This window comes from Seriola dumerili, unplaced genomic scaffold (genome assembly GCF_002260705.1).
Source record: "Seriola dumerili isolate Sdu_G_001 unplaced genomic scaffold, Sdu_1.0 BDQW01000138.1, whole genome shotgun sequence".
In the NCBI taxonomy this organism is placed as follows: Eukaryota; Metazoa; Chordata; class Actinopteri; order Carangiformes; family Carangidae; genus Seriola; species Seriola dumerili.
The window spans coordinates 2,457,939-2,483,440 of record NW_019174393.1 but is presented as its reverse complement, the minus strand read 5'-3'; the positions used below and the strand labels follow the sequence as shown (position 1 = coordinate 2,483,440).

General features: G+C 40.6%; 2 protein-coding genes across 3 annotated transcripts in view; both read left to right on the top strand.

Moving 5' to 3' along the window:
- Positions 1-16,930, top strand: part of tmcc3 (transmembrane and coiled-coil domain family 3) — a 40,872-nt gene extending 23,942 nt beyond the window's left edge. For both annotated transcript variants that reach the window (XM_022749757.1, XM_022749758.1), the window contains exons 2-5: positions 11,628-11,798; positions 12,542-13,323; positions 14,598-14,733; positions 15,779-16,930. In XM_022749757.1, coding sequence (XP_022605478.1) covers positions 11,628-11,798; positions 12,542-13,323; positions 14,598-14,733; positions 15,779-16,081 — 1,392 coding nt within the window. In that variant the 3' untranslated portion in view covers positions 16,082-16,930. The remainder of the gene's footprint in view (positions 1-11,627; positions 11,799-12,541; positions 13,324-14,597; positions 14,734-15,778) is intronic.
- A 4,775-nt stretch (positions 16,931-21,705) lies between these two features.
- On the top strand, positions 21,706-25,255 carry eri1 (exoribonuclease 1). Its single transcript, XM_022749434.1, has 7 exons — positions 21,706-22,065; positions 22,613-22,794; positions 22,911-23,127; positions 23,221-23,304; positions 23,404-23,513; positions 23,620-23,734; positions 24,048-25,255. Exons 1-7 carry the CDS (start codon positions 21,991-21,993, stop codon positions 24,288-24,290), a joined length of 1,026 nt encoding a protein of 341 aa, XP_022605155.1. The 5' UTR covers positions 21,706-21,990; the 3' UTR covers positions 24,291-25,255.
- Positions 25,256-25,502: the final 247 nt, after the last annotated feature.

Genomic DNA, 25,502 nt, shown 5'->3' with positions numbered 1-25,502 from the left:
ATAAATCCAATCTGAATTTTCCTCTTTTGACATTGTAATAGTCACCCACTTGTTTTGCTTCCATTTCTATCACTTTTCTTCTACTGAAGTTAGCATGCTAACCAACTAGCTCCAGCTAGCCCACGGTCCAGAGCTAGCTGGTTAGCGTGCATGATGTTAAGATGCTTTTCAAAGTAAAACATTCCAGTGCTTAAAGTTGTGTGGTATTTAAAGTGATTAAATTTCACAATTAGGTACAAGATTTAAATCATTATAGCCATTATTTGTTTCCGTAGTTGCGTATTATGTGTATACGTGTATTAGGATATGTATTTACTGAAATACCACAGTTGGAAAGCTCTAGGGACATTACATGTAGTTTGTATGAGGTGAGTATGTCGTGCTATTGGTTGCTGGTGGCTGTTGGATTTTCTGGTTTGATGTTGATTGTGTCTGAATAATCCGACGAGGAATGGGTCATAAAAGTATTAATTCACCATTCGACTATATTATCAATATAGTCAGCGGATGAGTAAATGAGGCTGCTACAGCTGACGTCAGTGGCTCAGACGTCATTGTGGATGTTGTAGACACGCTGCCTCTGTAACCTGTACGCTGAGATAAAACTAAAATGTTCCCTTGAGGTCACAATATGAACTCTGACCTTAACTTGTTTCAGTGCTTTGTTTTTAAAGCTCCAATCTTCTGATGATCCATCTGTGGCGTCCAAACGCTGACCTGTAGTTGTTACAGCCGGCGGGATTTTCTCTCTTCCTCTCCCTCACTCTCTTCTTCTCTGCCACTTTTCTGTCTCCATCCCTTCCATCCTTTCACGCCCCCTCTTTTTTACTATTTTTGTCGCTTTTTTTTCCCTCAACCTCACACATCTGGATCCTCGCCCCGCTTTCTTTTCTCCGGAGCATTTCAAACGGGAGCAGCGGCTGCTGGGTAATCTTTGCTCTGGAAAGCGCAGATTAATATCTCAGATTACAAGAGGAGAGGAGAGAGAAGAGGAGGGGATTACAACTTTTAGCTTTTTTTTTTTTTTTTCTTTTTTCTTTTAACTGAGTCCTAAACTGCATGTGGGAGTGTAAAGGAGGTCATATACAAGCAATACACATAGTGAAGAGCTGTTCTCAGTAGTACATCTTGTGCTCGGTTGTAAAGCTCTACGTGTTGTTGTTGCTTCTGTACATGTCGAAGCTGTATTACCAAATTATTATCTGATGCTGAGCTCCCCGGTTAGTTAATGGATTTTCAACAGTTCATTGATTTTTAACTCGATGTCCATCCACAACTCTCTCTTATCTCACTGCGCTGTGATTTATTGATTCGTTGTATTACCTAGTTTCTCTCTGCTGCCCTTACCGCAGTAATGTAACAGACTAAATCACCTCACAGTGCACATCACCTTTTTAGTGTTGCTCTTTTCTCTCTCCTGTATGTTTTCCTGAAGATGCACAAGAAGTAGAAGCAAGACTCTGCACATTTTAAATCAAACCTTAAATTGTTCCAAAGTCAACTGCATATAAAATGATATTTAATGTGCTTCTCTAAATAAAGCACTTTATCGTCTTTATCAGCATCATTCATGTAGAGTCATTAGTTTAATTAAAACAAATGGATAAAACCAGATTACCAAAAAGATTGGCAGCTGCACACTGCATTTAACATTAAGCACCATCCGGTCTGCGTTCAAAACAAATCACTCTAACTGTTCTGAGTAGAGGGTTTCATCTTAATGCTTTGAATTGCATAGTTTGGGTTACGAAAGACTCGTCCTCTTTGCATCAGGAAACAGTGGCGTTGGTGTTTGGGCTGGACTGTATCAAGATACAACATGTTGGATATTGTGCAAGCCCACTGGGTCCACCACTGCGGTCCAGACCACATTAGTTTAACAGCTGAAGGATGGATTGGCATGAAATGAGCACAGGTATTCATGGTGCCCAGAGGATGAATCCTGATGACTCTTCATCTAGTGCCACGAGCAGGTCAGAGTTTTCACTTCTCTAGTGAAATAGCTCAACATCTACTTGATGGATCGGCACAAAATTTGGTTCAACATCCGTCCACACAGATCTGATGTTTTTATCTGCTGCAGTTTTTCATCTCTTCAAGGCTTTTCCCATTGCACTTTGTCACAGTTAGTTCACCTTGTTCAGTGCGCCGGCGCGCAACAGGCCACCAGAACAAAACAACATGTCGGCCGTGTGGAACTTTTACAAAGTGTGTGAGACTGATATAATGTACGTCATCTGCAATGCATGACAGAAATCATCGGGATCAGCTGATCTCAATCATAGATGATCGGTATCAGCAGCAAAACAAAAAAAAAAGTAGTCGTGTAGTTCCTCAGACAAAAGTAAAAACTTTTATGGCGACTTCTATTCAGATTTCTGGTGTTTCCACTCAGCTGTGTTTATAATGCATGAATTGTAAATTTGCATAAAAGCAGTCAGATGGATGCACTCATTCTGAGCATGTTCACACGCTAATGTTAGCATTTACCACAAAGCACCTTACAGGGCTGCTAGCATGACTTGCAGTCTATTCGTTTGTTTTAGTGACCATCATAGGCATGTAAGCCTCGAAGAACCCTCTGTTTCCTCTGCATGCACCTGCAAATCAAGCACATATTAGCGCTGATTGAATTCATTTTAAAAATGTAAAGGTCTACACCAGGAGTCCCCAGCCATCCTTCCCCTGGGAGCATCTTAAATGATCAGTTTAAATTTGCAGCGACTTTTAAAGGGGAGTAAATGAGGAGAGGATGAGAGGATGATATCTCACTTGGTCTCTGACTCAGTCAGACATGCCTTTCCTCCCTCATCCCTCCATCTGTGGTTTGTTAATGAGGCTCTGGGGGGGGGGGGGTTGTTCCCAAGGCCATGTCACTGCAGCACTATGATACTTTCATTCTCTATGGGCATGTCAGTCTGACAAACTACAGAGTTCTGTGAGAAATTGGGCTTCTTTTTTAGGTCATATCACATGTCTTACATATCACACAAAGTCTGAAGCGCAGAGTAAAATGAAAATTTTATCAAGTTTTTCTGCTTTGAACTCCTGTCAGCTGACATGTAGCGCTGTGGCTTCTCAGAAGTCACACCCTCTATTATCGAGTTTGCATTGAGGTTACACAAAAATGACTCTGCGCTAAGGTGTTTGCTGTGACACTGTAGATCACTATGACGGAAGCAAAAGTTATTAACTATAGATCAGTTAGCTGTTAAATTTAGATGCTGCATGAAATAAGATATAAACTAGTATTAAAATGTGCCCTGACATTTATACACGAGTAGATTTTAGATCTAATACATCAATTTCAGTTGCTACTATTTCTTTGAATTCACCGTTTCTTTCATGTTTAACAAAATAAGACATTATTTCAGTCCGTAACATTCAGTAACATCATTTAAATATCCTGTCCAGCCCATCACACGTGCACCTAACACTCATTTGCGCTACCCCCAAGCATTTAGTGGCAGTGATGCTAAGTGCTTTTCAGACACTCTCCATTGATTCCCTCTTGTCCTTATCACCATCAGACTGATTTCTGTTGTATCTGTGATTAACACACAGGTCAAGCGCATAGATTCTCAGTGCAGAAGCAGTTGAGATGAGACAATATGGCAATTTGAAATGATTAAAGTGCCGTTGAATCAAATTAAGTGGTTTTAGAAGCAGGCGTGAGGTTGATGAAGAGGAGCTGTGACTCGAAAGAAGCAGTGCGGCGACTGGAATTACAGTTTCAGTGAAGTCGATGCAGGTTGAGCAGAGTGTAAATAATTAATTGGTCAATCAGAGGCAAAGTGATGAAGATTGATCAGGGAGCGATCGATCAAACTTGGCTCAGACTGCAGCTTGGTCTGATTGTTGAGACAATGATTCATGTGTCGTACTGTAGGCTCTGGGTAAGGTGGACGTGTCCTGTTCTGCCCGCCACGAGTTGAGTATGTGTGGGCGTGTGCAGAGCGTGGCCTGTTTGGACTTGAAATTGGTTTCCAGTGAGTGCGGCGATACAGTAATCAGGCACACGCTGTTTACTTCCTGTCAGCTCCACCTGGGGTTTTGGCCGCAGTACAGGTGTGTGAATGAGTGTGTGTTTGCATTACTTAAGATGGAACAAAGGCGATGTTGTCAACACAAAGCGAAGGCAGAGCCAGACATGGTGGACTTTGGGTCATAAGCTTTCTCTGCTCAGTGTTTGGATCTTTCTTCTTTAGTCTTCTGTGTTCAAAACTGTGTCTTTAAACAGTTTTAATATGTCAACTTAAGCCTTTAGGAACTTTTTTTTTACAGCTTTATGACATTTTTTTGACCAAATGATTAATAAATTAATTAGCAAAGCACTTGGCAGATTAGTTGATAAGGAAAATAATTGTTGATCCCACCTAACATTAAGAAACTGAAGTTCAATGCAGTGAACTGTGTTTCACAATTGTGCATTGCCTGTAGAATACAACGTTTTAGCAGCTACTTTCATTCATTTTTTAAATACAGTCTGTTTGGAATCATTCATTTTGATGACAGGATTGTTTGTTTTTACAGAAACTCAAAGTGTGATATTGAATTATCATGTAGTCTAGTCAGTTTTATTTATGTAGCTGTGAATCACACATTCGCCTCAAAGGACTTTCCAATCTGAACAGCATACAAAGGAAAAAGGGTTTCATTTCCCCCTGGTTTAAAGTGATTTTTTTAAATAGTTATAATTCTGAATGTTGCCTGAACTCTCCATGTTTGCATTCTAGCCCATTTCCTATTTTCACATCTGCTCTGTGACTGTTTTCCATTTATTCTGTGTGTGTGTGTGTGTGTGAGTGTGTGTGACTCTGGTGTATCAGTGGAGGCCCGTGGGGAGGTGTGCCTGTCTGCTCGCTCCTGTTCCCCACAGGAGGTTCCTCTCTCTGGTCACAGAGTCACGGATGACCCCCCCCCCCTCCAGGCGGGAGGCTCCACAGCCCAATTCACATGAACCAAATGTCTCATTTCACCTTCAACTGTCCTTTTTATTTTCATAGGTGAACTAAAACTTCTTTTCTATCTCTGTACGTGAGTTGAATACAGTTACCAAAACAAAGCTGTTAAAGGTCTCATATAGAAAATTGTTTCTCTGAGAGTTTCGCCTGAAATCTGCTTTATTTTTATTGGATCACTCGGAAAACAGTCAGCCAATCAGAAGTGAAGAGGCTCAGGGCCTCCTCTCTTCTCCAGAGAGAGGAGATGTAAAACTACACTGAGATGGTTTTTGGTTCTTAAAACCACAAATATATCTTCCTATGGATCAACACTTCAAAATAAAACACGGGTGAAGTGTAAAACTGGGACTTTTTAATCAAATAATTGATAAAAGCAGAAGATAAAAGAATAATGCAGTGTAAAGACATGTCAGAAGTTTTCCTTTTTAACTGTAGACTTGACTATAGGGAGTTCCCCTGCTTGATTGTTAAAATCAGTTTCATTGAAGTAAACTGTGGAGATAAGAGAAGTTTACTTTGCAGATAAGAGAAGTTACGAGTCCTGAAGTCGCAGCAGCGTAGAGAGAGAAGTGCAACAGTGATGTAAGTTGGTGGAGCTGCAGCGCCATTTCTCTCAGATCATGTGAAGATAATGTGAAAATTATACAACACAGCACTTAATAACCTACAGAGAGCACAATGTAATCTTAATGATGCATAGCACTGTTAAAGATCCAGTGTGAGATTGTTTCATTCATTATTCATGCACCAAAAACAATCATTTTGTTCCTGTTTTTGTTTGATTGGGTGCAGGCAGGGTTTTAGTCATTGGCCTACTCGAACTGCTCCCCAGCTGTTTTCTTAGCAGGTTGAATGTATTTGAATCGCAGGTGCAGTGGTTTGTGTAACTAGTGCCATGCTCTGTGGCATCTTGATGTATAAGACCCGGTGTGCGAGCTTTCTCTGGAGCCTTCAGGAAGTACAGTCATAAATTACCGGGGCTACTCATCTGTGTTATTCTCAAGTCTGCTGGAACAGAGCGGCCTTTGCAAACATAGCAGGGTTTGCAGGATTAAGCCTTTCAAGACTTGAGTACTGGATCTAAATTGTGCCTGAGTACATCTCCAGGTCCGTCCAAAGAGCTGCTGTGTATTCTGTGCAGCTAGGTGAGACGCCACGAAGGATGGGTAACGAGCAAAAGGAAGGAAACAGGAAATCCTGAAATAATCAGCCATTCTTAGCCGAGCTAGCAATGTGGGTCTGGGGGTGTTTTTGACTGAGAACTGAAATAAATTGAAATATCTCAACAACAATCGGATGGATTTCCATTATATTTGGTAGAAACGTTCATGGTCCTCGGAGGAATAATCCTAATGACTTTGGTGAATCGCTGACTTTTCCCTCGAGCGCCACCAGCAGGTTGAAATGTCTCAACTTCTCTTTGATGTATTGATGCAAATATTCATGGCTCCCAGAGGATGAATCTTGACTTGACGTGACTTGACGTGATTTCGTCTCACACCGTCATGCATTAGTGATTTTGAGTAAAAATGTCTGAAAAGTGTTGGATCAACATCAGGTCAAAATGTTCACCAGCCCAATATGTTGCTGTATGACCAAATACATCCACAATATATACTGTAATTCCTATTTATCCCTATAGTTATTGTTGTACTATCCCTTTATACTACATGTACTATAAACCTATAAAGTCATTATGGTGAAGTAGCTTCCTGTGATTGGCTTAAAAACCCGGTTTTGAACATCTTCTCCGCTAAATCTCTTGATCCCCCCCAATCCCATTACTCCCTGCTCCCGACACTCAAACACACACCAGTTTAATTCAGACAGAGTTAATCCAGCGTGCTGGTGCAGACAGATACAGGGTTAGAGCCGACTAATAGACGACTAATACAGTATAATCTGTAATATTAATTACATATAAATTTACATGTGTATTTATTTGTTTATTAATTTGATGAACTGGTTAATCGTTTAAGTTTGTTTGTTGTCAGAAAATACTAAGCCTAATGCGTCTAATTGTTTGTCTTATCTAATTTTTATTTAAACAAATTTGAATTATTAGTAATAATTACTGAATAACTAAATCAACTAATCGTTTCCAAGTGTAACTGCTGCTTTAGACTGGGTTCTGTTGCCTATTAGGGCTGCAACTAACATTATTGTCATTATTTTCATTAACGATAAATTTGTTTTTTGAATAAAATGTCAGAAAATAGTTATTTTCTAATGTCTCCACGTGTCGTTATGTCAGACCATCAGTTCAAACCCGAAGATATTCAGTTTTATTTTCATGCACAAGAAAGAAAAGCATCAAATTCTCACTTTTAAGAATCTGGAACCAGTAAATTCTGGGCATTTTATTTGATTATTAAAATAGTTGCCAATTAATTTAATAAATTGACAAGCTCTATTCCATGTAACATATTTTTATATTTTACAGCCCTTTAGATGAGCACACATTATCTGCTGCAAGAGTATGAAGTCTTATCATTAACATGTGTCGCTCAGGTTAGATGTTATCATAAACAGCCTTCGCACCAGCTTCCTGTGAGACTGTTGACGGTGACAAATAACACGTATGTGCAGTGTTCAGTGAGAGATCTTACATTTGTCTGTAAACAGCCTTCAGTTGATGGATTGGTCCCGTGGATCGTTTTGCGCCGTTCATCAGTCGGGGACAGCAGCTGATTGTTTTTTTGACTGATTGCTACGTCTCACCTCTGCGTATTGACGAAATTACACTGATTTGCTGGAGGGGGGGAGATTGCATCGCTCATGAGGGACGACGTGTTTACAGTTTCTTTGTTTCTGACATGTCTCTACCTCTGGCTCGTGTTAGTGGAAGATGTATTGATGGATAGGAATAAATAGCTCCTGAATCTGTGCTGCCGGCTACAAATGAAAAGGTTCTCCTGGGCGATTTCCTGCGTGTTTTTGCCAGGCCGTCGTCTCCCCGTGGCAAGGTCCCTACTCCCAGCTCCATCAATGAGACGCTCAGATGAGCTGGCTTAGTGGGAGTTGGAGTAGCACTTGCTGGCCCACTCCTTCTCTCTCTCACATAAACTACACACCACAGCCTTTCTATGCAGTCTCTAATCTTAGACTTTGAATATAGAAAGGCAATGCAAATCATACACCAACGCAGACACACACACACACACACACACACACACACACACACACACACACACTATATTTGCCTCATTTTGTTGATTTTACGGTAGTTCAGGCCTTAAAGTGATGATTACTTCACACGGTAGTTACTGTAGGTCATTTTCTAGGTCTGTCCACTGAAATATCTCAACAGCTATTGGATGCATAAACATGAAATGTACAGATATTCATGATGCGCAGAGGATGAATCCTAATAACTTTGATCATCCCCTGTTCTTTCCTTTTTAGTGACGCCACAAGGTCGACATTTGTGGTTTTGAGTGAAATATCTCAGCATCTATTGGATGGATCGCCATTAAATGTGGTCCAGACATTTGTCTCCACACATAATATGCACATGTGCAATACTTGAATTTATAACTATATACCTGTAAAGCTGATGACGTTACCCTCAGCTTTAGTGTTAAAAAGCTAATGCTAATGCTAATGGAAATCAATACACCTGTTAAACATCAACATGTTAGCACTGTCATCGTCAACATGTTAGCATGCTGACGTTAGCATTTAGCTCAAAGCACCTCTTTGCCCAAGTATTGCCCAGTATTCATTATTAATTGAATGATTAATGATTATTAAAGTATTACAAAACAGAAGTTCCCACACCCACGTTTACATCTTCAGGTTGGTCAAAAAAACCAAAGACATTTACTTTACAAACAAAAAACCAGAGAAAAGCAGAAAATTGTCACATCTGAGAAACTGGAGCCAACAAGTATTTGACAAGTTGTGCGTGATAAATGACTTAATCTTTTTCCTGGTTTTGTGGGAGTGAGACGATCGATGTTCCCTGAAAGGAACAAAACAGAACTGGAAAGCAGTGGAGCGTGTGACGTTTGTAAGTAAAGATAGATTGTTTTGCTATGATTCAAAGCTTTCAGGCCTGATATGATCTCAGGAAGCTGCATGTGTTACGCAAACTCACCAACGAAGCCACCAGGACTTTACTTTTTCTTTAAAATTTTTGTGACCTTTTTTTACTTGTAGTCTGTCGGCTGCTGAGAAAAATCAGATTCACAGGATTCGTGCAGCAGGTTCTATGGGTGATAGTCGTAGTTCCCTCCAATGGGAGCGACTGTAGCCGTGTTCCAAGAGAAGCACATTCTGCATTCACATCCATTCATACATTTTTTTATTTTTTTATTTCTTGGAGAGGAGTTGAATCACCTAGTTCCAGACCCCAGTATAAACCCTTTGTATTTCCCTGTGGACAAATGCCCCGGTGTGTTGCTCATGTGTTTCGGCTGCGTGTGCACCCATCTGTATCATAATCTAAATGGCCTCAGCGCAGACCAGGGTCACAGGATGAGTAGTGACCAGATATCTGGCCCCTTTTTTTTTTAAAACAGACATATGGTCACTCTGTGTGTTCACATGTTAATAATTTCCCACGTTCACCCTCATGTCCGACACGCGTCCGGGCTGCTGAGTGCGAGGCGCGTTTACACGAACGGATCCGCTGCGATCAGCTGCTCTGTGACCATGTGACAGGCAGCAGAGACTAAATGTTAAAGAGTGTGACTCAGACGTTGAGTGTTGAAATGAAAGGTTAGTGTAAGGTGATCACAGTGTGATCATGCGCTAATCACCGGGCTGCAGCTCATAATGACTTTACCAACCTTCATCATCTAATTACCTCCTTATTATGGTTCTGATTAACTTTCTACCACCCACCTAATGTTCTGGCAGAAGGGCGCTAGTGCTATGAATATTAATTAATTAAATTAATTTTATATGAGCATGAAGTAGATGCATTGATTGACCAGAGACTTGTTTTCTGACATTTAGTTCAGAGAGGTGCACAACAATAAATGAGTAAATTAAAATTAAAGGAATTAAACATGTTTTTTTTCATATTTACAGATAATACAGTGTAACTAAACAGCTAAATGAACACTTTACAATAAGACTGCCCTTATAAAGGCTTTATAAAGGCTTTATAATTGGGTTATGTGTGTGATTATTATGGTGTTTTTTAAACAAGTTCTGTTGTAAATCTGAGGCGGAAGAGGATGCAAGTAAAATCTTAAAAATACAGTGTTTCTGAAAGGATCAACGGCCTTATCCTTAAAGCTTTAAATTGTTCTCAAATCTCATCCCAGGCGACCAGAGCGTAAAAACTGTGCCTATAGTCTGAGTCAAAAAACCCCCCTCAAACTATTTATTTAATCCCGATTTAAGACGGATCAAACCAACAGTTAATACTCAGTAATATTGATTGAATCATTATTTACACCACAGGTTCGTTCTGGCTGCTTTTCTTGCCGTCTGGTCAGATCGATGGATGTGTGATGTTCTGAGGGTGTTCGCCATCTGTAATCAGGAATAGTGAGAAATATCGTTTGTTTCAGAACAGTGTCTTTACATGAATGACTGTGTTAATGGAAGAGAAAAAAAAAAGAAAAGCTTGATGAAGGGTTGTTGTTCAGGGGCGGGGGGCGGAGGGGGGGTGACAGTTTCTGACTCTTGAGGATCTGTCAGAGGCTGTGCAGCTGAAAAGCCACAGGACACAATTAAAGTGTCATTTATTCTGCTTGTGTAAGAAAAAGACATAAAGAATGAAGCTAAATTAAAAAACAAAAAAAACCTACCTTCGGGATATGTCAGCAGTTTGCTTGTGTGTGTGTGTGTGTGTGTGTGTGTGTGTGTGTGTGTGTGTGTGTGTGTGTGTGTGTGTGTGTGTGTGTGTGTGTGTTTTGGAGCTAAGTCTGCCTGTGTGTGTGCTTTGCTGCCGTGGCAACTAGAGTTACCACATACTAATATTTTAGGTTGCCTTACATAATCGTCTGCTTTTGTCAATGCAGAGAGTGGATCTTCAGCACACGAGGCACCGGGGGGGCCGTTTGCTCGGAGCCCCGGGCTCATCGCTGCTCCACTAACTGACCACTGTGCAGTCGTAAGACAGATTTACTGTCTCATCAGCTGCTTTTAAGCCCACTCCCTACCTCCAGTCTCAACACAGGAATCCTCTCAAGACAAGATGATCCTCTGTGCTTTTTTTTTCTTTCTTGGCAACCGAGGTAGATGGTGCACTAAGACTTTAAAGGGAGGGATATAAAGAAAAACAGTGAACTTGGAAGATGGAAAGAAGCTTTTCTATAAGGGGGAAACCAAACGCCTGGTCGTTTGTATCAGTGACACAAGACTGTGCGGCAGGTTTCTGGCGCGTAGTCGAGCCTGAACGCCTCTACAGAGTCTGACGTCTGTGTGAAGTCTGTCTTTTGTCTGAAAAGTGCAGTCGGGTCCATAAGTATTTGGACGGTGACACAATGTTTGTAATTTTGCCTGTCTACACCAAAACAATGGATTTGAAACAAAGCCATCAAGATGTGATTGAGGTGTTGACTTCCAGCTTTAATTTAAGGAGTTTCCATTTAGGATTTACAGCCGTTTTTATACGTAGTGAATGTAACTGGACAAACTAACATAATTATGAATATAAGGATTCCTTAAAAACATCACTCTTTCTTCTTGCCCGTGTGTCCGCAGGCGGAGCGCAGCGCCTGCGATGTCAACATCCTCAGCATCCCGGTGCCCATCCGTCGCGGCGGCTCGGAGTCCAACCTGGACGTGGTGGACAGCGTCGGGGATGACGGAGTGGGGCTGGATTTCACCAAGGGAGCGCTGGGTATCGACAGCCTGCAGCAGAAGATCCTCAAGGTCGGAGGACACGTTACTCACCTCCTGCGCGGCGTCTCTGTAGATTTACTGTGATGGACTCGCAGAGCAGAGTGTACAAGTGACACATGTGTCCCGTCTAAACAAACATTGGTCATCCTCTGTCGAGCAGTTAAAGCGTAAAGCGTTTCTATATCCAACATACTGAGCCAGAAAACTATTAGATTAATTATTCCACCACATCTTTGGTTCATTTGATCATTTCTTTAGACGTTGCAGAACATTTTCTTCGTGAGGAATTATTCCCTCCTCAGGAACATGAGGCATTAGCACAGTTTAGTTTGATTACACACAGTACATTTATTGGTTTATCTCAGTTATTGATCAGGGTTGTAACAGAAACATGATTAAGAGATCATCAAGTCTATAATGAATCGCTGCCCCCAGTGAGTAATACATGCAAAGAAATAAACAGAAAGTCAAACAACTTTGTATTAAAACAAGTAAGAAGTTAGAGTTTTGTTTATATTGACCCCAACACTGTTCCTTAAGGAAAATAAAATCAATTTAAATAGAATAGAATTATCTAAAATGAGACAAAATAAAATGCAAACTATCAAAAGTAACAGTAAACTGGAAAAACTGTCAGAGCAATAAAAACATTCAGTAAATAGAAAAAAGACGTGAAGCAGAGAAACTAATAAATTAGAGGCTAAATGTTGATTCTCATTTAACATCATCAGCATCTTTAACATCTCTTCTTCTCCTTCGTTTCTCCTCTTCAGGTGACGGAGCAGATTAAGGTGGAGCAGGCGGCTCGGGACCAGAATGTGGCGGAGTACCTGAAGCTGGTGAACAACGCCGACAAGCAGCAGGTGTCACGTATCCGCCAGGTGTTTGAGAAGAAGAACCAGAAGTCGGCGCAGACCATCGCCCGGCTGCAGAGGAAGCTGGAGCAGTACCACCGTCGCATGAAGGACAGCGAGACCAACGGCAAGCACAGCCACAAGGATGGCAGCAGCAAGGAGTCCGGGACTCACAGCAAGGAGGGCAGCCTGCGGGACGTCAGCGCCACCGGGCGCCACCCGGCGCTGGATAAAGTGAAGACGATCGGACCCGGCGTGTCGCTCTCGCCGCCGTTCTTCTTCAACAAGTCGCGGGAGTTCGCCAACCTCATCAGGAACAAGTTTGGCAGCGCCGACAACATCGCCCACCTCAAGAGCTCCATGGAGTCGGGGTCAGGGCTGCAGGTGGAGGGCGGGGCGAGGGGTCTGAGCGGCAGCGCCACCACAGTAGCCAAGACCACCAAGTACCAGAGCGACGACGAGTGCTCCACCGGGACGTCCGCATCCGCTGACTCTAACGGGAACCCGGCGGGGGGTTCGGGGGCAGGGTCCGGGGGTCCTGGGAGGTCGGACTCCAACGGGCGTCTGGGGGAGGTGCTGGACATTGTGCGGGAGATCAGGGAGGCTCAGGGACAGCTGGCCGAGGACATGGAGACTATGAACGCACAGTTCAAACGAGACTACAGCTACTTCACACAGGTGCTGCAGGAGGAACGATACAGGTGAGGATGGCACCCGAACACGTGGGCGGTTCACTCATGTGGGAATCAAACAGTGTCATATTACAGAACAAATACATCCAGTCACAGTCTGTGTAAATACACTCCTGCGCAGATTAGACGAAGAGGTGGAAGAGCACGCACACGTTTCTTTAGCGTTTTTCTTTTCTTAAATTTCCCCGACAGTCCAGGTGAGTAACACCTTCCTCAGTATCTTAGTCTCTGACTAATCTCCAGCAAAGTCTCAGCTGGTTAAAACTGCACTCCTGTGATTTTGAATTGCACTTCCTTATAAAAGCTGTGGGCACTCAAATCCAATCAGTTCGTCCTTGAGTCCAGGTGAACGTTTTACCAAATTTTAAGAAATTCCCTCAAAATGTTAGAAATGTTGTGTTCACAAGGCCAAAACTGTCTTGTGAGGTCACCACGCCCTTGACCTTTGACCCCCAAAATCTAAGCATTCAATCCTTGAGTCCTGGTGAACGTTTGTGACAAATTTGAAGTTCTGTCAAGGCGTTACTGAGATATCGTGTCCACGGGAATGGGACAGACAGACGGACAACCCTAAAACAATATGGCCTCCGTCTCTGACTGTCGCGGTGCGGAGGAATAAAAAGGTACAAACTTTGACCTGGGTGAATAAATCCAAGGCTTGAATCCAACAGAACACCTGCAAACCCCCTCCACCAAAGAGCAGCTGAAAAGAATCATCATCCTTGAGGAAGCAGAACATTTTGTACGTAACTGGAATCATATCAATCATGGAAAAATAAAGCCGAACAGAATCAAACAGTGGCGTCTCAGTGATGACGATTGTTGTGACTTCACCGTGATATAGACCAGGGGTGTCCTCAGCTTTGTTGTGTACTGTATTCCTCTGCAGCTGCCTCACTGTACAAAAACATTAATCCAATAATCCCCCACCCCCCATCCCCCGCGGTAAAATTCGTAACTGGGCAAATTTTGTTTTCACATCAGCTGTTGAACTTAAAAGAGCTTTTGACAGTTTTAGGGGGCCATTATTCTGAGCTTTTTTACACTATAAATAGATAGCAGAGCTTCCACACAAATCCCCAGACTGTTGCTAAGTCAACCAAGGGCAAATGTTTTCAGCAGCTCGGAGATGCAGTAGTAGATAAACTGCTGTACTGTTACTCACCCACACATACACTCAATTATGCATTGTTTCTCGCTCTCTCCTTGGCACTCTGCCTCCACCTACTCTACATGTTTGTGTGTGTGTGTGTGTGTGTGTGTGTGTGTGTGTGTGTCTTCAGGTATGAGCGGTTGGAGGACCAGTTAAATGACCTGACAGAGCTGCACCAGCATGAGACCAGTAATCTGAAGCAGGAGCTGGCCAGTATTGAGGAGAAGGTGGCTTATCAGGCCTATGAGAGGGCCAGGGACATACAGGTAACGTGTGTTTTCTATACATACACAGACACACAGGTCGTCTATAAGAAGCTGTTGTATAATGCACATGCAGGCACATGAGCCCCACTGTGGTGAAACGATTAGTCAAACAACAACTAGTCAGATAGATTGATAACAGATGATTAAATTAACTTTATTAAGCACAAATGTCAAACATTAACTTGCTTGTCTCAATTTGCGTACGTCCATATACAGACTTGGTATTTCGAGTGCATAAGTGCGTATAAATTGAGTGTTAAACGATGGACAACTTTGGATTAAAGAAGGAGGAAGATGGTGGCTGGTGTCGCACAACGCAGGAAAGTGAAACATTCATTTTTAAGTCAAGTGAGGTGGGCGACGGTCGCGGTCACCTGTTGTGATCGTCGTTTCCAGTGATTTGAGAAACAGCAACTGTCTCCAGATTCTCCAGTGTGAAGTTGGGCTTCTGTTTTCTCTAATATGATTTATATTGCTTTTTATTGAACAAGATAAATAGATTAAAGTAGCAGGCAATAAACAAGTTTTTACATGATAAGGTCATTTTTCCATTTTCACTGAGAAAACCAGAACAGTGATTCATATATTTACACAGTAGAGAAGGAGGAAGAATATATATATATATTTTATATTTATAGATCTTTTTTACCCAATATCTTCTCTCTCTCTCTCTCTCTCTCTCTCTCTCTCTCTCTCTCTCTCTCTCTCTCTCTCTCTCTCTAAGTAATTTGCTGTGCACGTCATGCATCTGCAACCAAGTGGAACGTAATTCTTTTGATTTGGGTCAGAAGCCAGATAATATTTTTTTAATCATTTGTGGTGTATTGACTTTTAGCTGAGGTATATTGCCTTCCCCATTCATTTCTAATGTGATTCACACATCCTGTTCATTTCTAATGCAGTTGATGTCAATTAATTTCTAATCCTGTTTCACTGCCGTTCCCCTATGAGTCATTGCTCTCCAGTATCTCCCTGATCTTAACCTGTCTGTCTGTCTGTCTGCCTGCCTGTCTGTCTGTCTGTCTGTCTGTCTGTCTGCCTGAGGGAGGTCCTGGAGTCGTGTCAGACCCGTGTGTCGAAGCTCGAGCTGCAGCAGCAGCAGCAACAGACGGTTCAGCTGGAAAACACTGACGCGAAGGTGCTGCTGGGGAAGTGCATCAACATCATGCTGGCCATCGTCACCGTGATCCTGGTGTGCGTCTCCACGGCGGCCAAGTTCACCGCCCCGCTGCTACGTAGCCGCCTCCACCTGGCGCTCACCTGCGTGGGCGTGTCCCTGTTAGCGCTGCTGTGGAAGAACTGGGAACATCTGCAATGCGCTTTGGAACGATTGCTCCTCCCGCACTGATCCACACTGGACGACAAAATGAGACCAGAAAGACTTTGTCCAAACCCTGGAGTCCAGGTCTCCCAGGAGGTGTGTTGTCATGGCAACACAAAAACTGGGGAGGAGTTTACATGTAGCCTTACACCAGCCCCAGCTCCCCAGCAATTTTGGGCTTCACGTCGACTTGATTTATGGCTTTGTGCTTTGCATGTCTAAATTGGGTCCACACAGATCCACAGTAATTCCAACCAACAACACACAGATGTAAGCTGATATACAACTGAACCAGTGCGACAAAGCTCTACTACGAATGCTCAAGGTGCAAACACACACACATGGCACGAAGCTGCCATAAAGGTAAATCACTACACTCAGAACAATCAGACAAAAACAGGATAAATCAGCTGGAGTTGATCAGATATGAGCTATTTTATCGGCTCCTCTGGTCGTCAGGAGACTCTGGATCGCACCTACAGACACTAAAGTCTAAATATAAACAAGTGGGCTTTTATTGCGGCGTGGACATACAGTGATTATTCTGTGTCCTTAAAGGGAAGAGCACCTGTTACAGCACCACCTCACACCTCTAAACAAACACTCGCTGGCTGTGTGTGCGTAATGCCAGTCGATCCGTTTTGCCTCCTTGTACACCAGCCAGCTGTCACTAACAACAAAGACACATCCACCTGAAGGTTGATTTGTGTTGTGTGTCTGTACTACACTGTATTTATGTGGTGTTTTTTCTTGTCAGTGTCTCATTCAAAAGGACAATTTTGAAGCCTGGGACACGTTGTTTTAAGCCGTGGTTGTGTTTGTGTCTGTCTGAGTGTGTCAGTCTGTGTGTTTGCGTACTGTACGCCTGCTTGTGTGTGTCTGTACTGTGTTTCTTAAAGGAATAGTTCGACATTTTGGGAGATTGATACCACTTTCATGTTAGAAATATGAAGCTAGAGCCAGGAGATCAGTTTAGCTTAGCATAGCTAGCCTGGCTCTGACTGAGAGATGAAGTCACTTTCGGTGTAGCCTGTGGGACTATTTCTTGGGCAGAAGCACGAACATCTCGGCAAGTTTTTTTCACACACTAAATAAATATATTGATTCTTGTGCTTTAAAGGTGCTGGTAGGCAGTTTTTATTACCTTTTTAAAATAGCTATATGTAAGTTTTGCTATTGCTACGTAGCCAACGTTAGCATGAACAGCTGTTTACTTACAGGTCTTGTTAAGAGCTTCAGCCTCGTTTACAAGACGAGGTTATAATACGTCCTCTGAGCAGCTACTTCTGCAGCGAAGACTTGACACCGTAGTGACTCGGTATCGGAAAGGGTAGTGAGACCAGGGCTAGCTGGTTAGCATGCTAACTTCAGCAGAAGAAAAGGAGTGATAAAAATAGAAGCAAAAGAAGTGGGTTGCTCTCCATCACTGGAGACAGATCTTAGTAGAGTAATGGAATGAAGTTTGATGCTGAACTTGCAACTGGTAAGTAAACAGCTGTTAATGCTAACGTTATAGCAAAACTTACAAATATCTCCTTTTTGATATTTAGTTTTTAACTTTCAGCAAGAAAGCTTATAAACATATTTCCCAAAATGTCAAACCATTCCCTAAGAGGAAAGCTTATGAACTGCCTCCTGTCATGTTCATTTGAAACTTCATGTAAAATCTGTTTTTATGTTTTCCGGCTTCTCAAAGCGATTTGAGAGAAGAAAAAAAAAAGAATTAAAACTTGGTCCGTTAAGTTGCTTTACTCAGTTCCAAAGACTGCAGCTTTAACATCAACCAGCTAGCATGTAAACTGTGAGGAAGGCCTACCTGAGAGAGCAGCACTGACTTTTAATAGGAGAAGAGAAGCAGAGCCCATCTGTGATTCCTCCTCTGCGATTAGAGACAAAGCTCCGAATGCAAACACGTCTGACTTAAAGATCCTGATTTTATTGAATTGCCTTTTTACACGAGGTTGAACAGAACAAATTAGCTTCTGTGTGAAGCCTTTGTTGTCTTGTTGCATTCATGTCCAGTGGGAATTACAGTAAAGCAGTTCAAAGTCCAGACTTGAAAGGTTTCCCACCTGTTGAAACTTGTTTTAAGCCACAGAAAAAGACCATGGGTGATCGCTACTGAGCAATTTAATCACTCATATTAATTCCTGTCAGCCTTTTCACACTTGACTGTGTTGCACAGCTGCGAACTGACTCATTGGACATGATGTCTGAAACGAGCACAGGAAGTCCTGCCATCATATTTTAAGACTTTTGAATTGTAACGACCTGGAGTTTTGGTTCGTCTGTTCTTGCACTAAAACACCGAAATGCAAGAAACCTAGAAAAATCTTTTCCCAAGCAGAATTCACCCATAAGATGATTGAATAATAATATGATAATAATATATTGACGTGAGTGGTAAAATCAGTATCATAGTGGCTGTTTTTCCCGAGCGACATGAACACAGCATCACAGACTGGACGGAGGGAACTGAACAATGTAGCTCCATGCTCCCTAACCCTGTGTCACCGTGGTGACGACGGGTTGAAATGGGACTGATGCCTTTTCAATGCAGCTTATTTCTTTTACTGTGTAACTCTCTATTCTTTTTATGTCCCTTCAAAAAAAAATAAAAATATGGCCAAAAGCCAAATATGGAGATTTTTAAGGCACCATAGCCTTTTTAAATAACACTGAAATTCTTTAATTTTTTTGTTGTTTTTGTACCATTAGTTATTGATGCTTTTTCCAAATTGGCCCAAACACTATTTCTATCTTCAGGAGAGACATGCACCTTCTCTACAAAGCTGTATTTGTAAGTCCATAATGTATATTTTCAATTTTCTGTCTCTTCTATGTGCATTAGTTTCTAGTTATGAGTTTTCCATGACATTATTTTTTTCAAATGAGAAAATAAATCTTTGTTGTTTTTTTTTCTAAGATTGTTCCTGTTTCCTATCTGTGCCTTTTTTTATTTATTTTTTTATTTTTTTAAATTTTATTCCCAACATTTCATCCATTATACATCACATTATCCATCAGACGGACTGCGTGATGTAAGGACACGGTTGATCTGTTGTAAAGATCAAACCGCTCTGCGAGCATCATAAGGAATTCATACATAAAATGGGTGTAAATTACTTTGACAAGCTCCCACCGTCTGTGCAGTGTGGTGCGCTGCTGTGGAGAGAAAACATGAAGCAGTGATGGAGAAAACACTCAGATCTTTTACTGAACCTAAAGCAGCAATACACACACAATTGAAAACTCTGCTCCTGCCTTCATAATAAATTCTGCTCAAGTAAAAGAACTTTAGTTTTAACAGGAACAATTACTTAAAAAATTAAAATTATTCATTGTACAGAATGGTTCTAGGAAATAACCAAGTGCAAGTAAACCACTGCCACTGTGTTCTTTCTAGTATCAAAATATTATAGTTTTATATACAAATTAAAATGTCTCCTTTTAAAAACCACATACATGCAACACTTTGTTTTGGTAATTTAGAATTAAAAAAATATATATTTTTACCATTAACTGAAAGTAATTTATAGTCAAATCACTTAATTATTGTCAGATGAGGTTCCCGTATTATACTGTACATTGAATATACATTTACACTGAATATGAGTTTTTATGGTTTATGGAGCTTTGTATGCGATGGACATCAGAGATGATGATATCCTGAGTATCATGTCTGTGTCTATACAATATCTCACTTCAAACTACAAAAAAACCCTTTCAGCCTTTGAAAACCTGGATTATAGGCTACATTTCTGAAGCTGGAAACTTATCTCGTTCAATAATATGTCCCACTTATTAACATTTTACACAAGGCATAGCAGATGACAATGCCGCATTGAAAAACGAATCAGTATGCAATGACGGCTGGTGACATTCACAGTGTATGAGGTTGTCAGATGTGGTTAAAATGACAATTTAACGAGTTAATTTGACTTTGGTTTTCCACTATTTCGGAGACATGAAATGAATCTAAATCTAAATGCGTTTTTCCATCTCATGGCCTGATCTGATGAGATTTCAGTCAGAACATAATTTAGTGGTGATTAAAATGTGGTTATCAGCACTTGTAACTTAAACTTTGAATATAGCTTTAACTGACATGGATTTATGGATCTTTCTGTAAATATTGCCTATTTTAATAAGCTGTAGAGAAGATATATTACTTTTTAATTATATTTTCCCATAAAAATCTAATAAATTTCCAAGCAGCAGAGTTCAGCAGTTTACTGATAAGACAAGTTTATTTTTATAGCACATTTCAATAAAAGTCAAAGTGCTTTACATAAGAGATTAAAGGTATTAAGAGAAGATATAGAAGGGGATACAATAGAATAAGACATTTAAGATAGAAGTGTAGATTATGAATAAATGGTCCCACAGAGTTGTGGACAGTCGCATCTTGAAATAAATGTCAGATGGTTTTGATTGATCTATATTGAGAAAGATATTTTGATTTGATTTGATTTGATTTGATTTGTTGAGAGCCGAGCATCAAACCATAACTAACATGTTCCCACTGCAGAGACACTTTGTCTACACTGATAGACATGTTAAATCTCACACTCAGAACAAGTAGTGAGTCCATGTTCCAGCTGTTTTGTGCATCATGAATCTTTTATCCAGTTTTCTTCAGCTTCAGATTCATTATTCAGACGGTGTTTTGCTCCTTTTCTCTGCTCCTGCTCTTTGCCTTGCACACTGCTCTGTTTCTGCCAGAGTTCATTTGCCTCTGACAGGCACAGCTCATACCGACACCGGGCCAGAGGTTAGGCTCAAACATCTGCACTGGGTACACTACATTAACTAAAGGTATGTAAACCTGTAGTCTACAGTATATATGCATGAGTGGGACATAGGTTAAAACTAAGAGTAGAGTGACACCTAGCTGTCAGATATGAACAGTGCTTTAAATATGTAGTATTTAAAAGTAGTTGAGATATTATTTATTAATTTGATATCACCTTCAATCCCATAAAAAAAAAAAAAAGGAAAAAAAAATTATAACTGTTTTATTCCTTCTGAACATCACGGTTATTTTTAAGTATTTTATTTTGACTTTATTTTTGAAAGATGTCTGGAAAAAAAAAAATTACATTATAATATTGTGTTCCTAAATGCAAAAGGCCTTTTTTAGTTCAATATGTAATTTATTTTGTTATTTCCATATCAAAAATTTAAATGAAAAATAAATTAAAAACACATATTTTGAAATGATAACATAAAGTTGTTTGTGTTTGTTTTCCTGTTTTAATTTTAGATTTTAGGTAGTAAATAAATTAAAACATCGGGCATGTGTTAGATAACTTCTAGGTATGATGATATGGCATATTATGTACATATTGTATCTATTTTATATATATTATGGTATATTCATCACGTATAAATGTCAGATAATTAAACTACAATACGTATTAGCCTAATATTATTTTTCACACTGAACAATGAAATACAGTTGTCCACAAAGATAATGTACAAACAGATTTACAGATATTTTAAATCAGAATAGAATAAAACGATAAAATTGACCAAAGTAAAAAAACTGGATTATATTAAAATGCACCTAGTGGTGCGGATTATCATCCGCAGCACTAGGTGGCGGTAGTGGGCGTCATTTGTTTTGGCGCAAACCGGAAGTCGTCATAACTGTCCACCTTTAGAGTTTAATGTAGCAGCAACCGTCACTGGAGACAAAGATATCAGATAAATCCTGTTATTTGTGTTTTATTTTAAATATAAAACATCGGCTGAGTGACTTAAGATTTTAGTTTGTGGCTTAAACGAAGACAAACTTTTACAGAAGTCGTACAGGGATGTTAGCCGTTCTGTGGCTAGCCAGTGTTAGCATAGATAGTAGCTAACGTTGTTTTCATGAATTCATCTTAAATAAATTAGGTTGTTTTTAAATTCTGGATTAACTTCTGCTGTAAATGGACGAGCACAAGGAGAATATCATTACCAAGGACTTGAATGTAAAGATGTCTGCTACAAGAGAAGATGAAAAGGTTGGTGCCATAATGACATGCTAAAGTCTATTTATCTGAGATTCACATTAAACAATACCACCGATATCACCACTAATCTCCTGTACACAATATCAGGAGTATTAGAACAAGTCAGCAGGACCACAAACGACAACATTATAGGAAAAGGTTGAATATACTGCAGTGTAGTTGTATTAGTGGTTGTTTTAGACTGTATTAGCTTGAAGCAGTTGTGGTGCACTGTATAATTTAAGTCTGCTAAATTAAAAAGTAGATTCATGGTGCCATTAAACTCAATTAAATAAATAGGAACATTAATTATATCCATGAAAACAGAACCAGATATTTTTACTTAAAGGATGTGAAGTTGCCCTTTGTTACATATAATGCTGAAATTGTTTTGAGTGAAAAAATATACAGTATATAGCAAACCTAATACAAACAGTGTTCTTGCATGAGTCCTATTGTCTCTATGAGTCTTCTTAATGCTGTATAATGTTATCATTTGCTCAATTTGAAGCAGTATATCACTTCCTTACACATACTGACTGAGATCATTGGTCTTCAGGAGAAGTCTTGCAGCAGGATTTGCCCTGCTGAAGAATCTGCTCCTCAGGTTTCCCCGTCTCAGTCAAACAGCGACTTCAGTCACCCCGTTTACAAAGAGATCGCTTTGGCCAACGGACACATCAACCGCATGTCTAAGGATGAGCTCCGGATCAAGTTAGCAGAGCTGAAGCTCGACACAAGGTAATGTTTACAATATTTTACACCTCAAGCTCAGGTCGTAGGCCTTTCTATTGGAGAGGATCACTGAATTTCATAGAAAAAATATATTTAAATCCTTCTGTTCTTGTGTTTTAAAGAGGAGTGAAGGATGTGATGAAGAAGAGGTTGAAGAGCCACTATAAGAAGCAGAAGCTGATGCAGTCTGCAGCTGAGGGAGGACCCACTGACACCTACTACGACTACATCTGCGTGGTGGACTTTGAAGCGACATGTGAGGAGGATAATCCCTCAGACTTCCTTCATGAAATCATAGAGTTCCCTATGGTTCTCATCAACACGCACACTTTAGAAATTGTGAGTTGACTTTTTGATGAAGGCAGGATTGTTCACGACTGAATTTGCAAAGAGTTTTGTTATAATGGATGCGTTTTCCACTTTATTTTGCAGGTGGACAGTTTTCAGGAATATGTAAAACCTGAGTTGAACCCGCAGCTTTCAGACTTCTGTGTGAAGCTAACAGGGATAACACAGGTTGGTTGAGCTCTTTTTCTTTGACATAGGTATCCTATTATTATGATAAGGAGTTTCAGTCTACATGAATAAGTGTTGTCTTTTTTTTTTTTTTGACAGAAAATGGTTGATGAAGCAGACCTGTTCCCGGCAGTCCTTCAGCGAGTGGTAGCTTGGCTTCAGGAGAGAGAGCTCGGAACAAAATATAAATATGCCATCCTGACTGACGGGTACGATGGTTCACTTCAGTGCTCAATGCTGAATCTGAGCAAAATCATTTTAATAACCCTTTCACTGAAATCTCATCTGACACTTTTTGTTGTGCGTCGTCTCCAGGGCCTGGGACATGAGCAAGTTCCTCAACATCCAGTGTCGTATAAGCCACATCAGATATCCTCAGTTTGCGAAGAAGTGGATAAATATAAGGAAATCATACGGGAACTTCTACAAGGTTTGACTTTTGAGTTGTTCAGAGTCACTTAATGTGCCTGTTTTGTCTTTTAATGAAGCTAAAATGTGCAAAGTTTGAATGCAGCAGTAAAATATTTGGACTTTTGATTGTTTTTATTTAAGAGTTATTTATGAGTTTGAGAAAAGCACAGGTGTAATTAATAACATTAACGATAGCTCAGCCATCGTTACTGTTATCAATTACACCTGTCCTTTTCCCTCTGTGACTCTCTGCTGTGAAGAAGCTCTGTTGTCGCTCACAGCCTTTTTAGAAACCACAGCAAACCACCGACCGTTTCCTCTGCGTCCTCCAGGTCCCTCGCACACAGACCAAGCTGAGCACCATGCTGGAGAAGCTGGGTCTGAAGTACGAAGGCCGTCCTCACTCCGGCCTGGACGACTCGCGCAACATCGCACGGATAGCTGTTCGCATGCTGCAGGACGGGTGCCAGCTGCGCGTCAACGAACGCATGCACGGCGGCCAGCTGCTCTCGGTTCCCAGCTCGGCTCCCGTGGAAGGAGCTCCACCACCACGCAACCCCCGCACCCGAGACTAGAGCCAGAGACCGAGGCATGTCTTGACTCTTTACTCTCATGAGTTACAGAAAAAAGAAAATCTAAAGCACTTTACAGTCTTCATGTAAAGTTGTACAGTATTAATTTGGAGCTTGGTGAAGGGTATTTCATTTTCACCAATAAAAGGAGAAAATACTGTATTTTGATTTAAGATTGTGCCGGTCTTTGACTTCATATATGTGAGGGTTTCTCTCTGACCACATCTCCATATATTTTTACACCAGATGTCTGAAAGCAAAGCTCATTCCAGTGTGTTTGTGGGAGGATTTTCCTCATTAGCTTCAGTCTTGTCAGTCTGTTAAACCCACCTCACCATGCCTTAAGCTGCTGAAAATAATCCCAAAAAAATGATTAAAATGTCTCTTAATTGTCCCATGGTATCGTCTTTTCCGTTTGCTCTGAAGAATACACTGAATAATTTTTATTTTTGTGGCATTAAATGGAAAAAAAAATATTAGTCACCTGCAGCTTCACGACAACAATATCAATGTAAGTGTTGCTCTTTAAAACAAACCATATCTGTCTGACTATTGTGCTACTATTATAAACACATGAAATCTACACGAATGCTGCTACTGCTGTGTTGTCTGAAGTCCTACCTAATAACAGAGCCATACCATCATCACAGTGCCACTTCTCCAGCGTGAGGTGAAGGTTTGAAAACAGTCCTGTGGACTTTCATCGTCTGTATTGTCTCAGATCCTGAGATCCTGAGAAGTAAAGTCATTATACAAAACAGTGCAGGTGTTCATTTAGCAAAGTATCTGATGAACAGCTGAAGACACTGGAGTCTATCTGTGCGAGTAAAGCCTGTGTTGTAGGATCATGTCGCCTTTTTGTATGGAATTCATTTCTATTTCATGGAGCTTGATCTATTTTAACAGGAATAAATATTCTTATGAATGCTAAAACAATACAAATAAAATATGTTTCCTCTTGTACACAGTTTGCCGTCTTTGTTCAAGCTTTTAGCAAACACTAGCCAAGGCTGGAAAGATATACACATATACATTATACATTATATTCCATATACATATTGTCATACGAGGCTGGAAAGGTGTAGAATATTCTAATAGTTAAACATTTTTAAATGGTTTGTAGATACTTTATTTTCCCCAAACAAGCTTACATTTTTAGTTTTATTTCACAATGTCCTGATCAAAACCTGGGGACATCTGTAAATGAAAAATAAA

Bases quoted from the DNA above. Each gene is read 5' to 3' on its own strand.
- eri1 (XM_022749434.1), top strand. From the start codon at position 21,991: ATGGACGAGCACAAGGAGAATATCATTACCAAGGACTTGAATGTAAAG. The intron at 22,066-22,612 runs GTTGGTGCCATA...ATTGGTCTTCAG, and splicing joins CTACAAGAGAAGATGAAAAG to GAGAAGTCTTGCAGCAGGAT. The intron at 23,305-23,403 runs GTTGGTTGAGCT...TTTTTTTGACAG, and splicing joins AGCTAACAGGGATAACACAG to AAAATGGTTGATGAAGCAGA.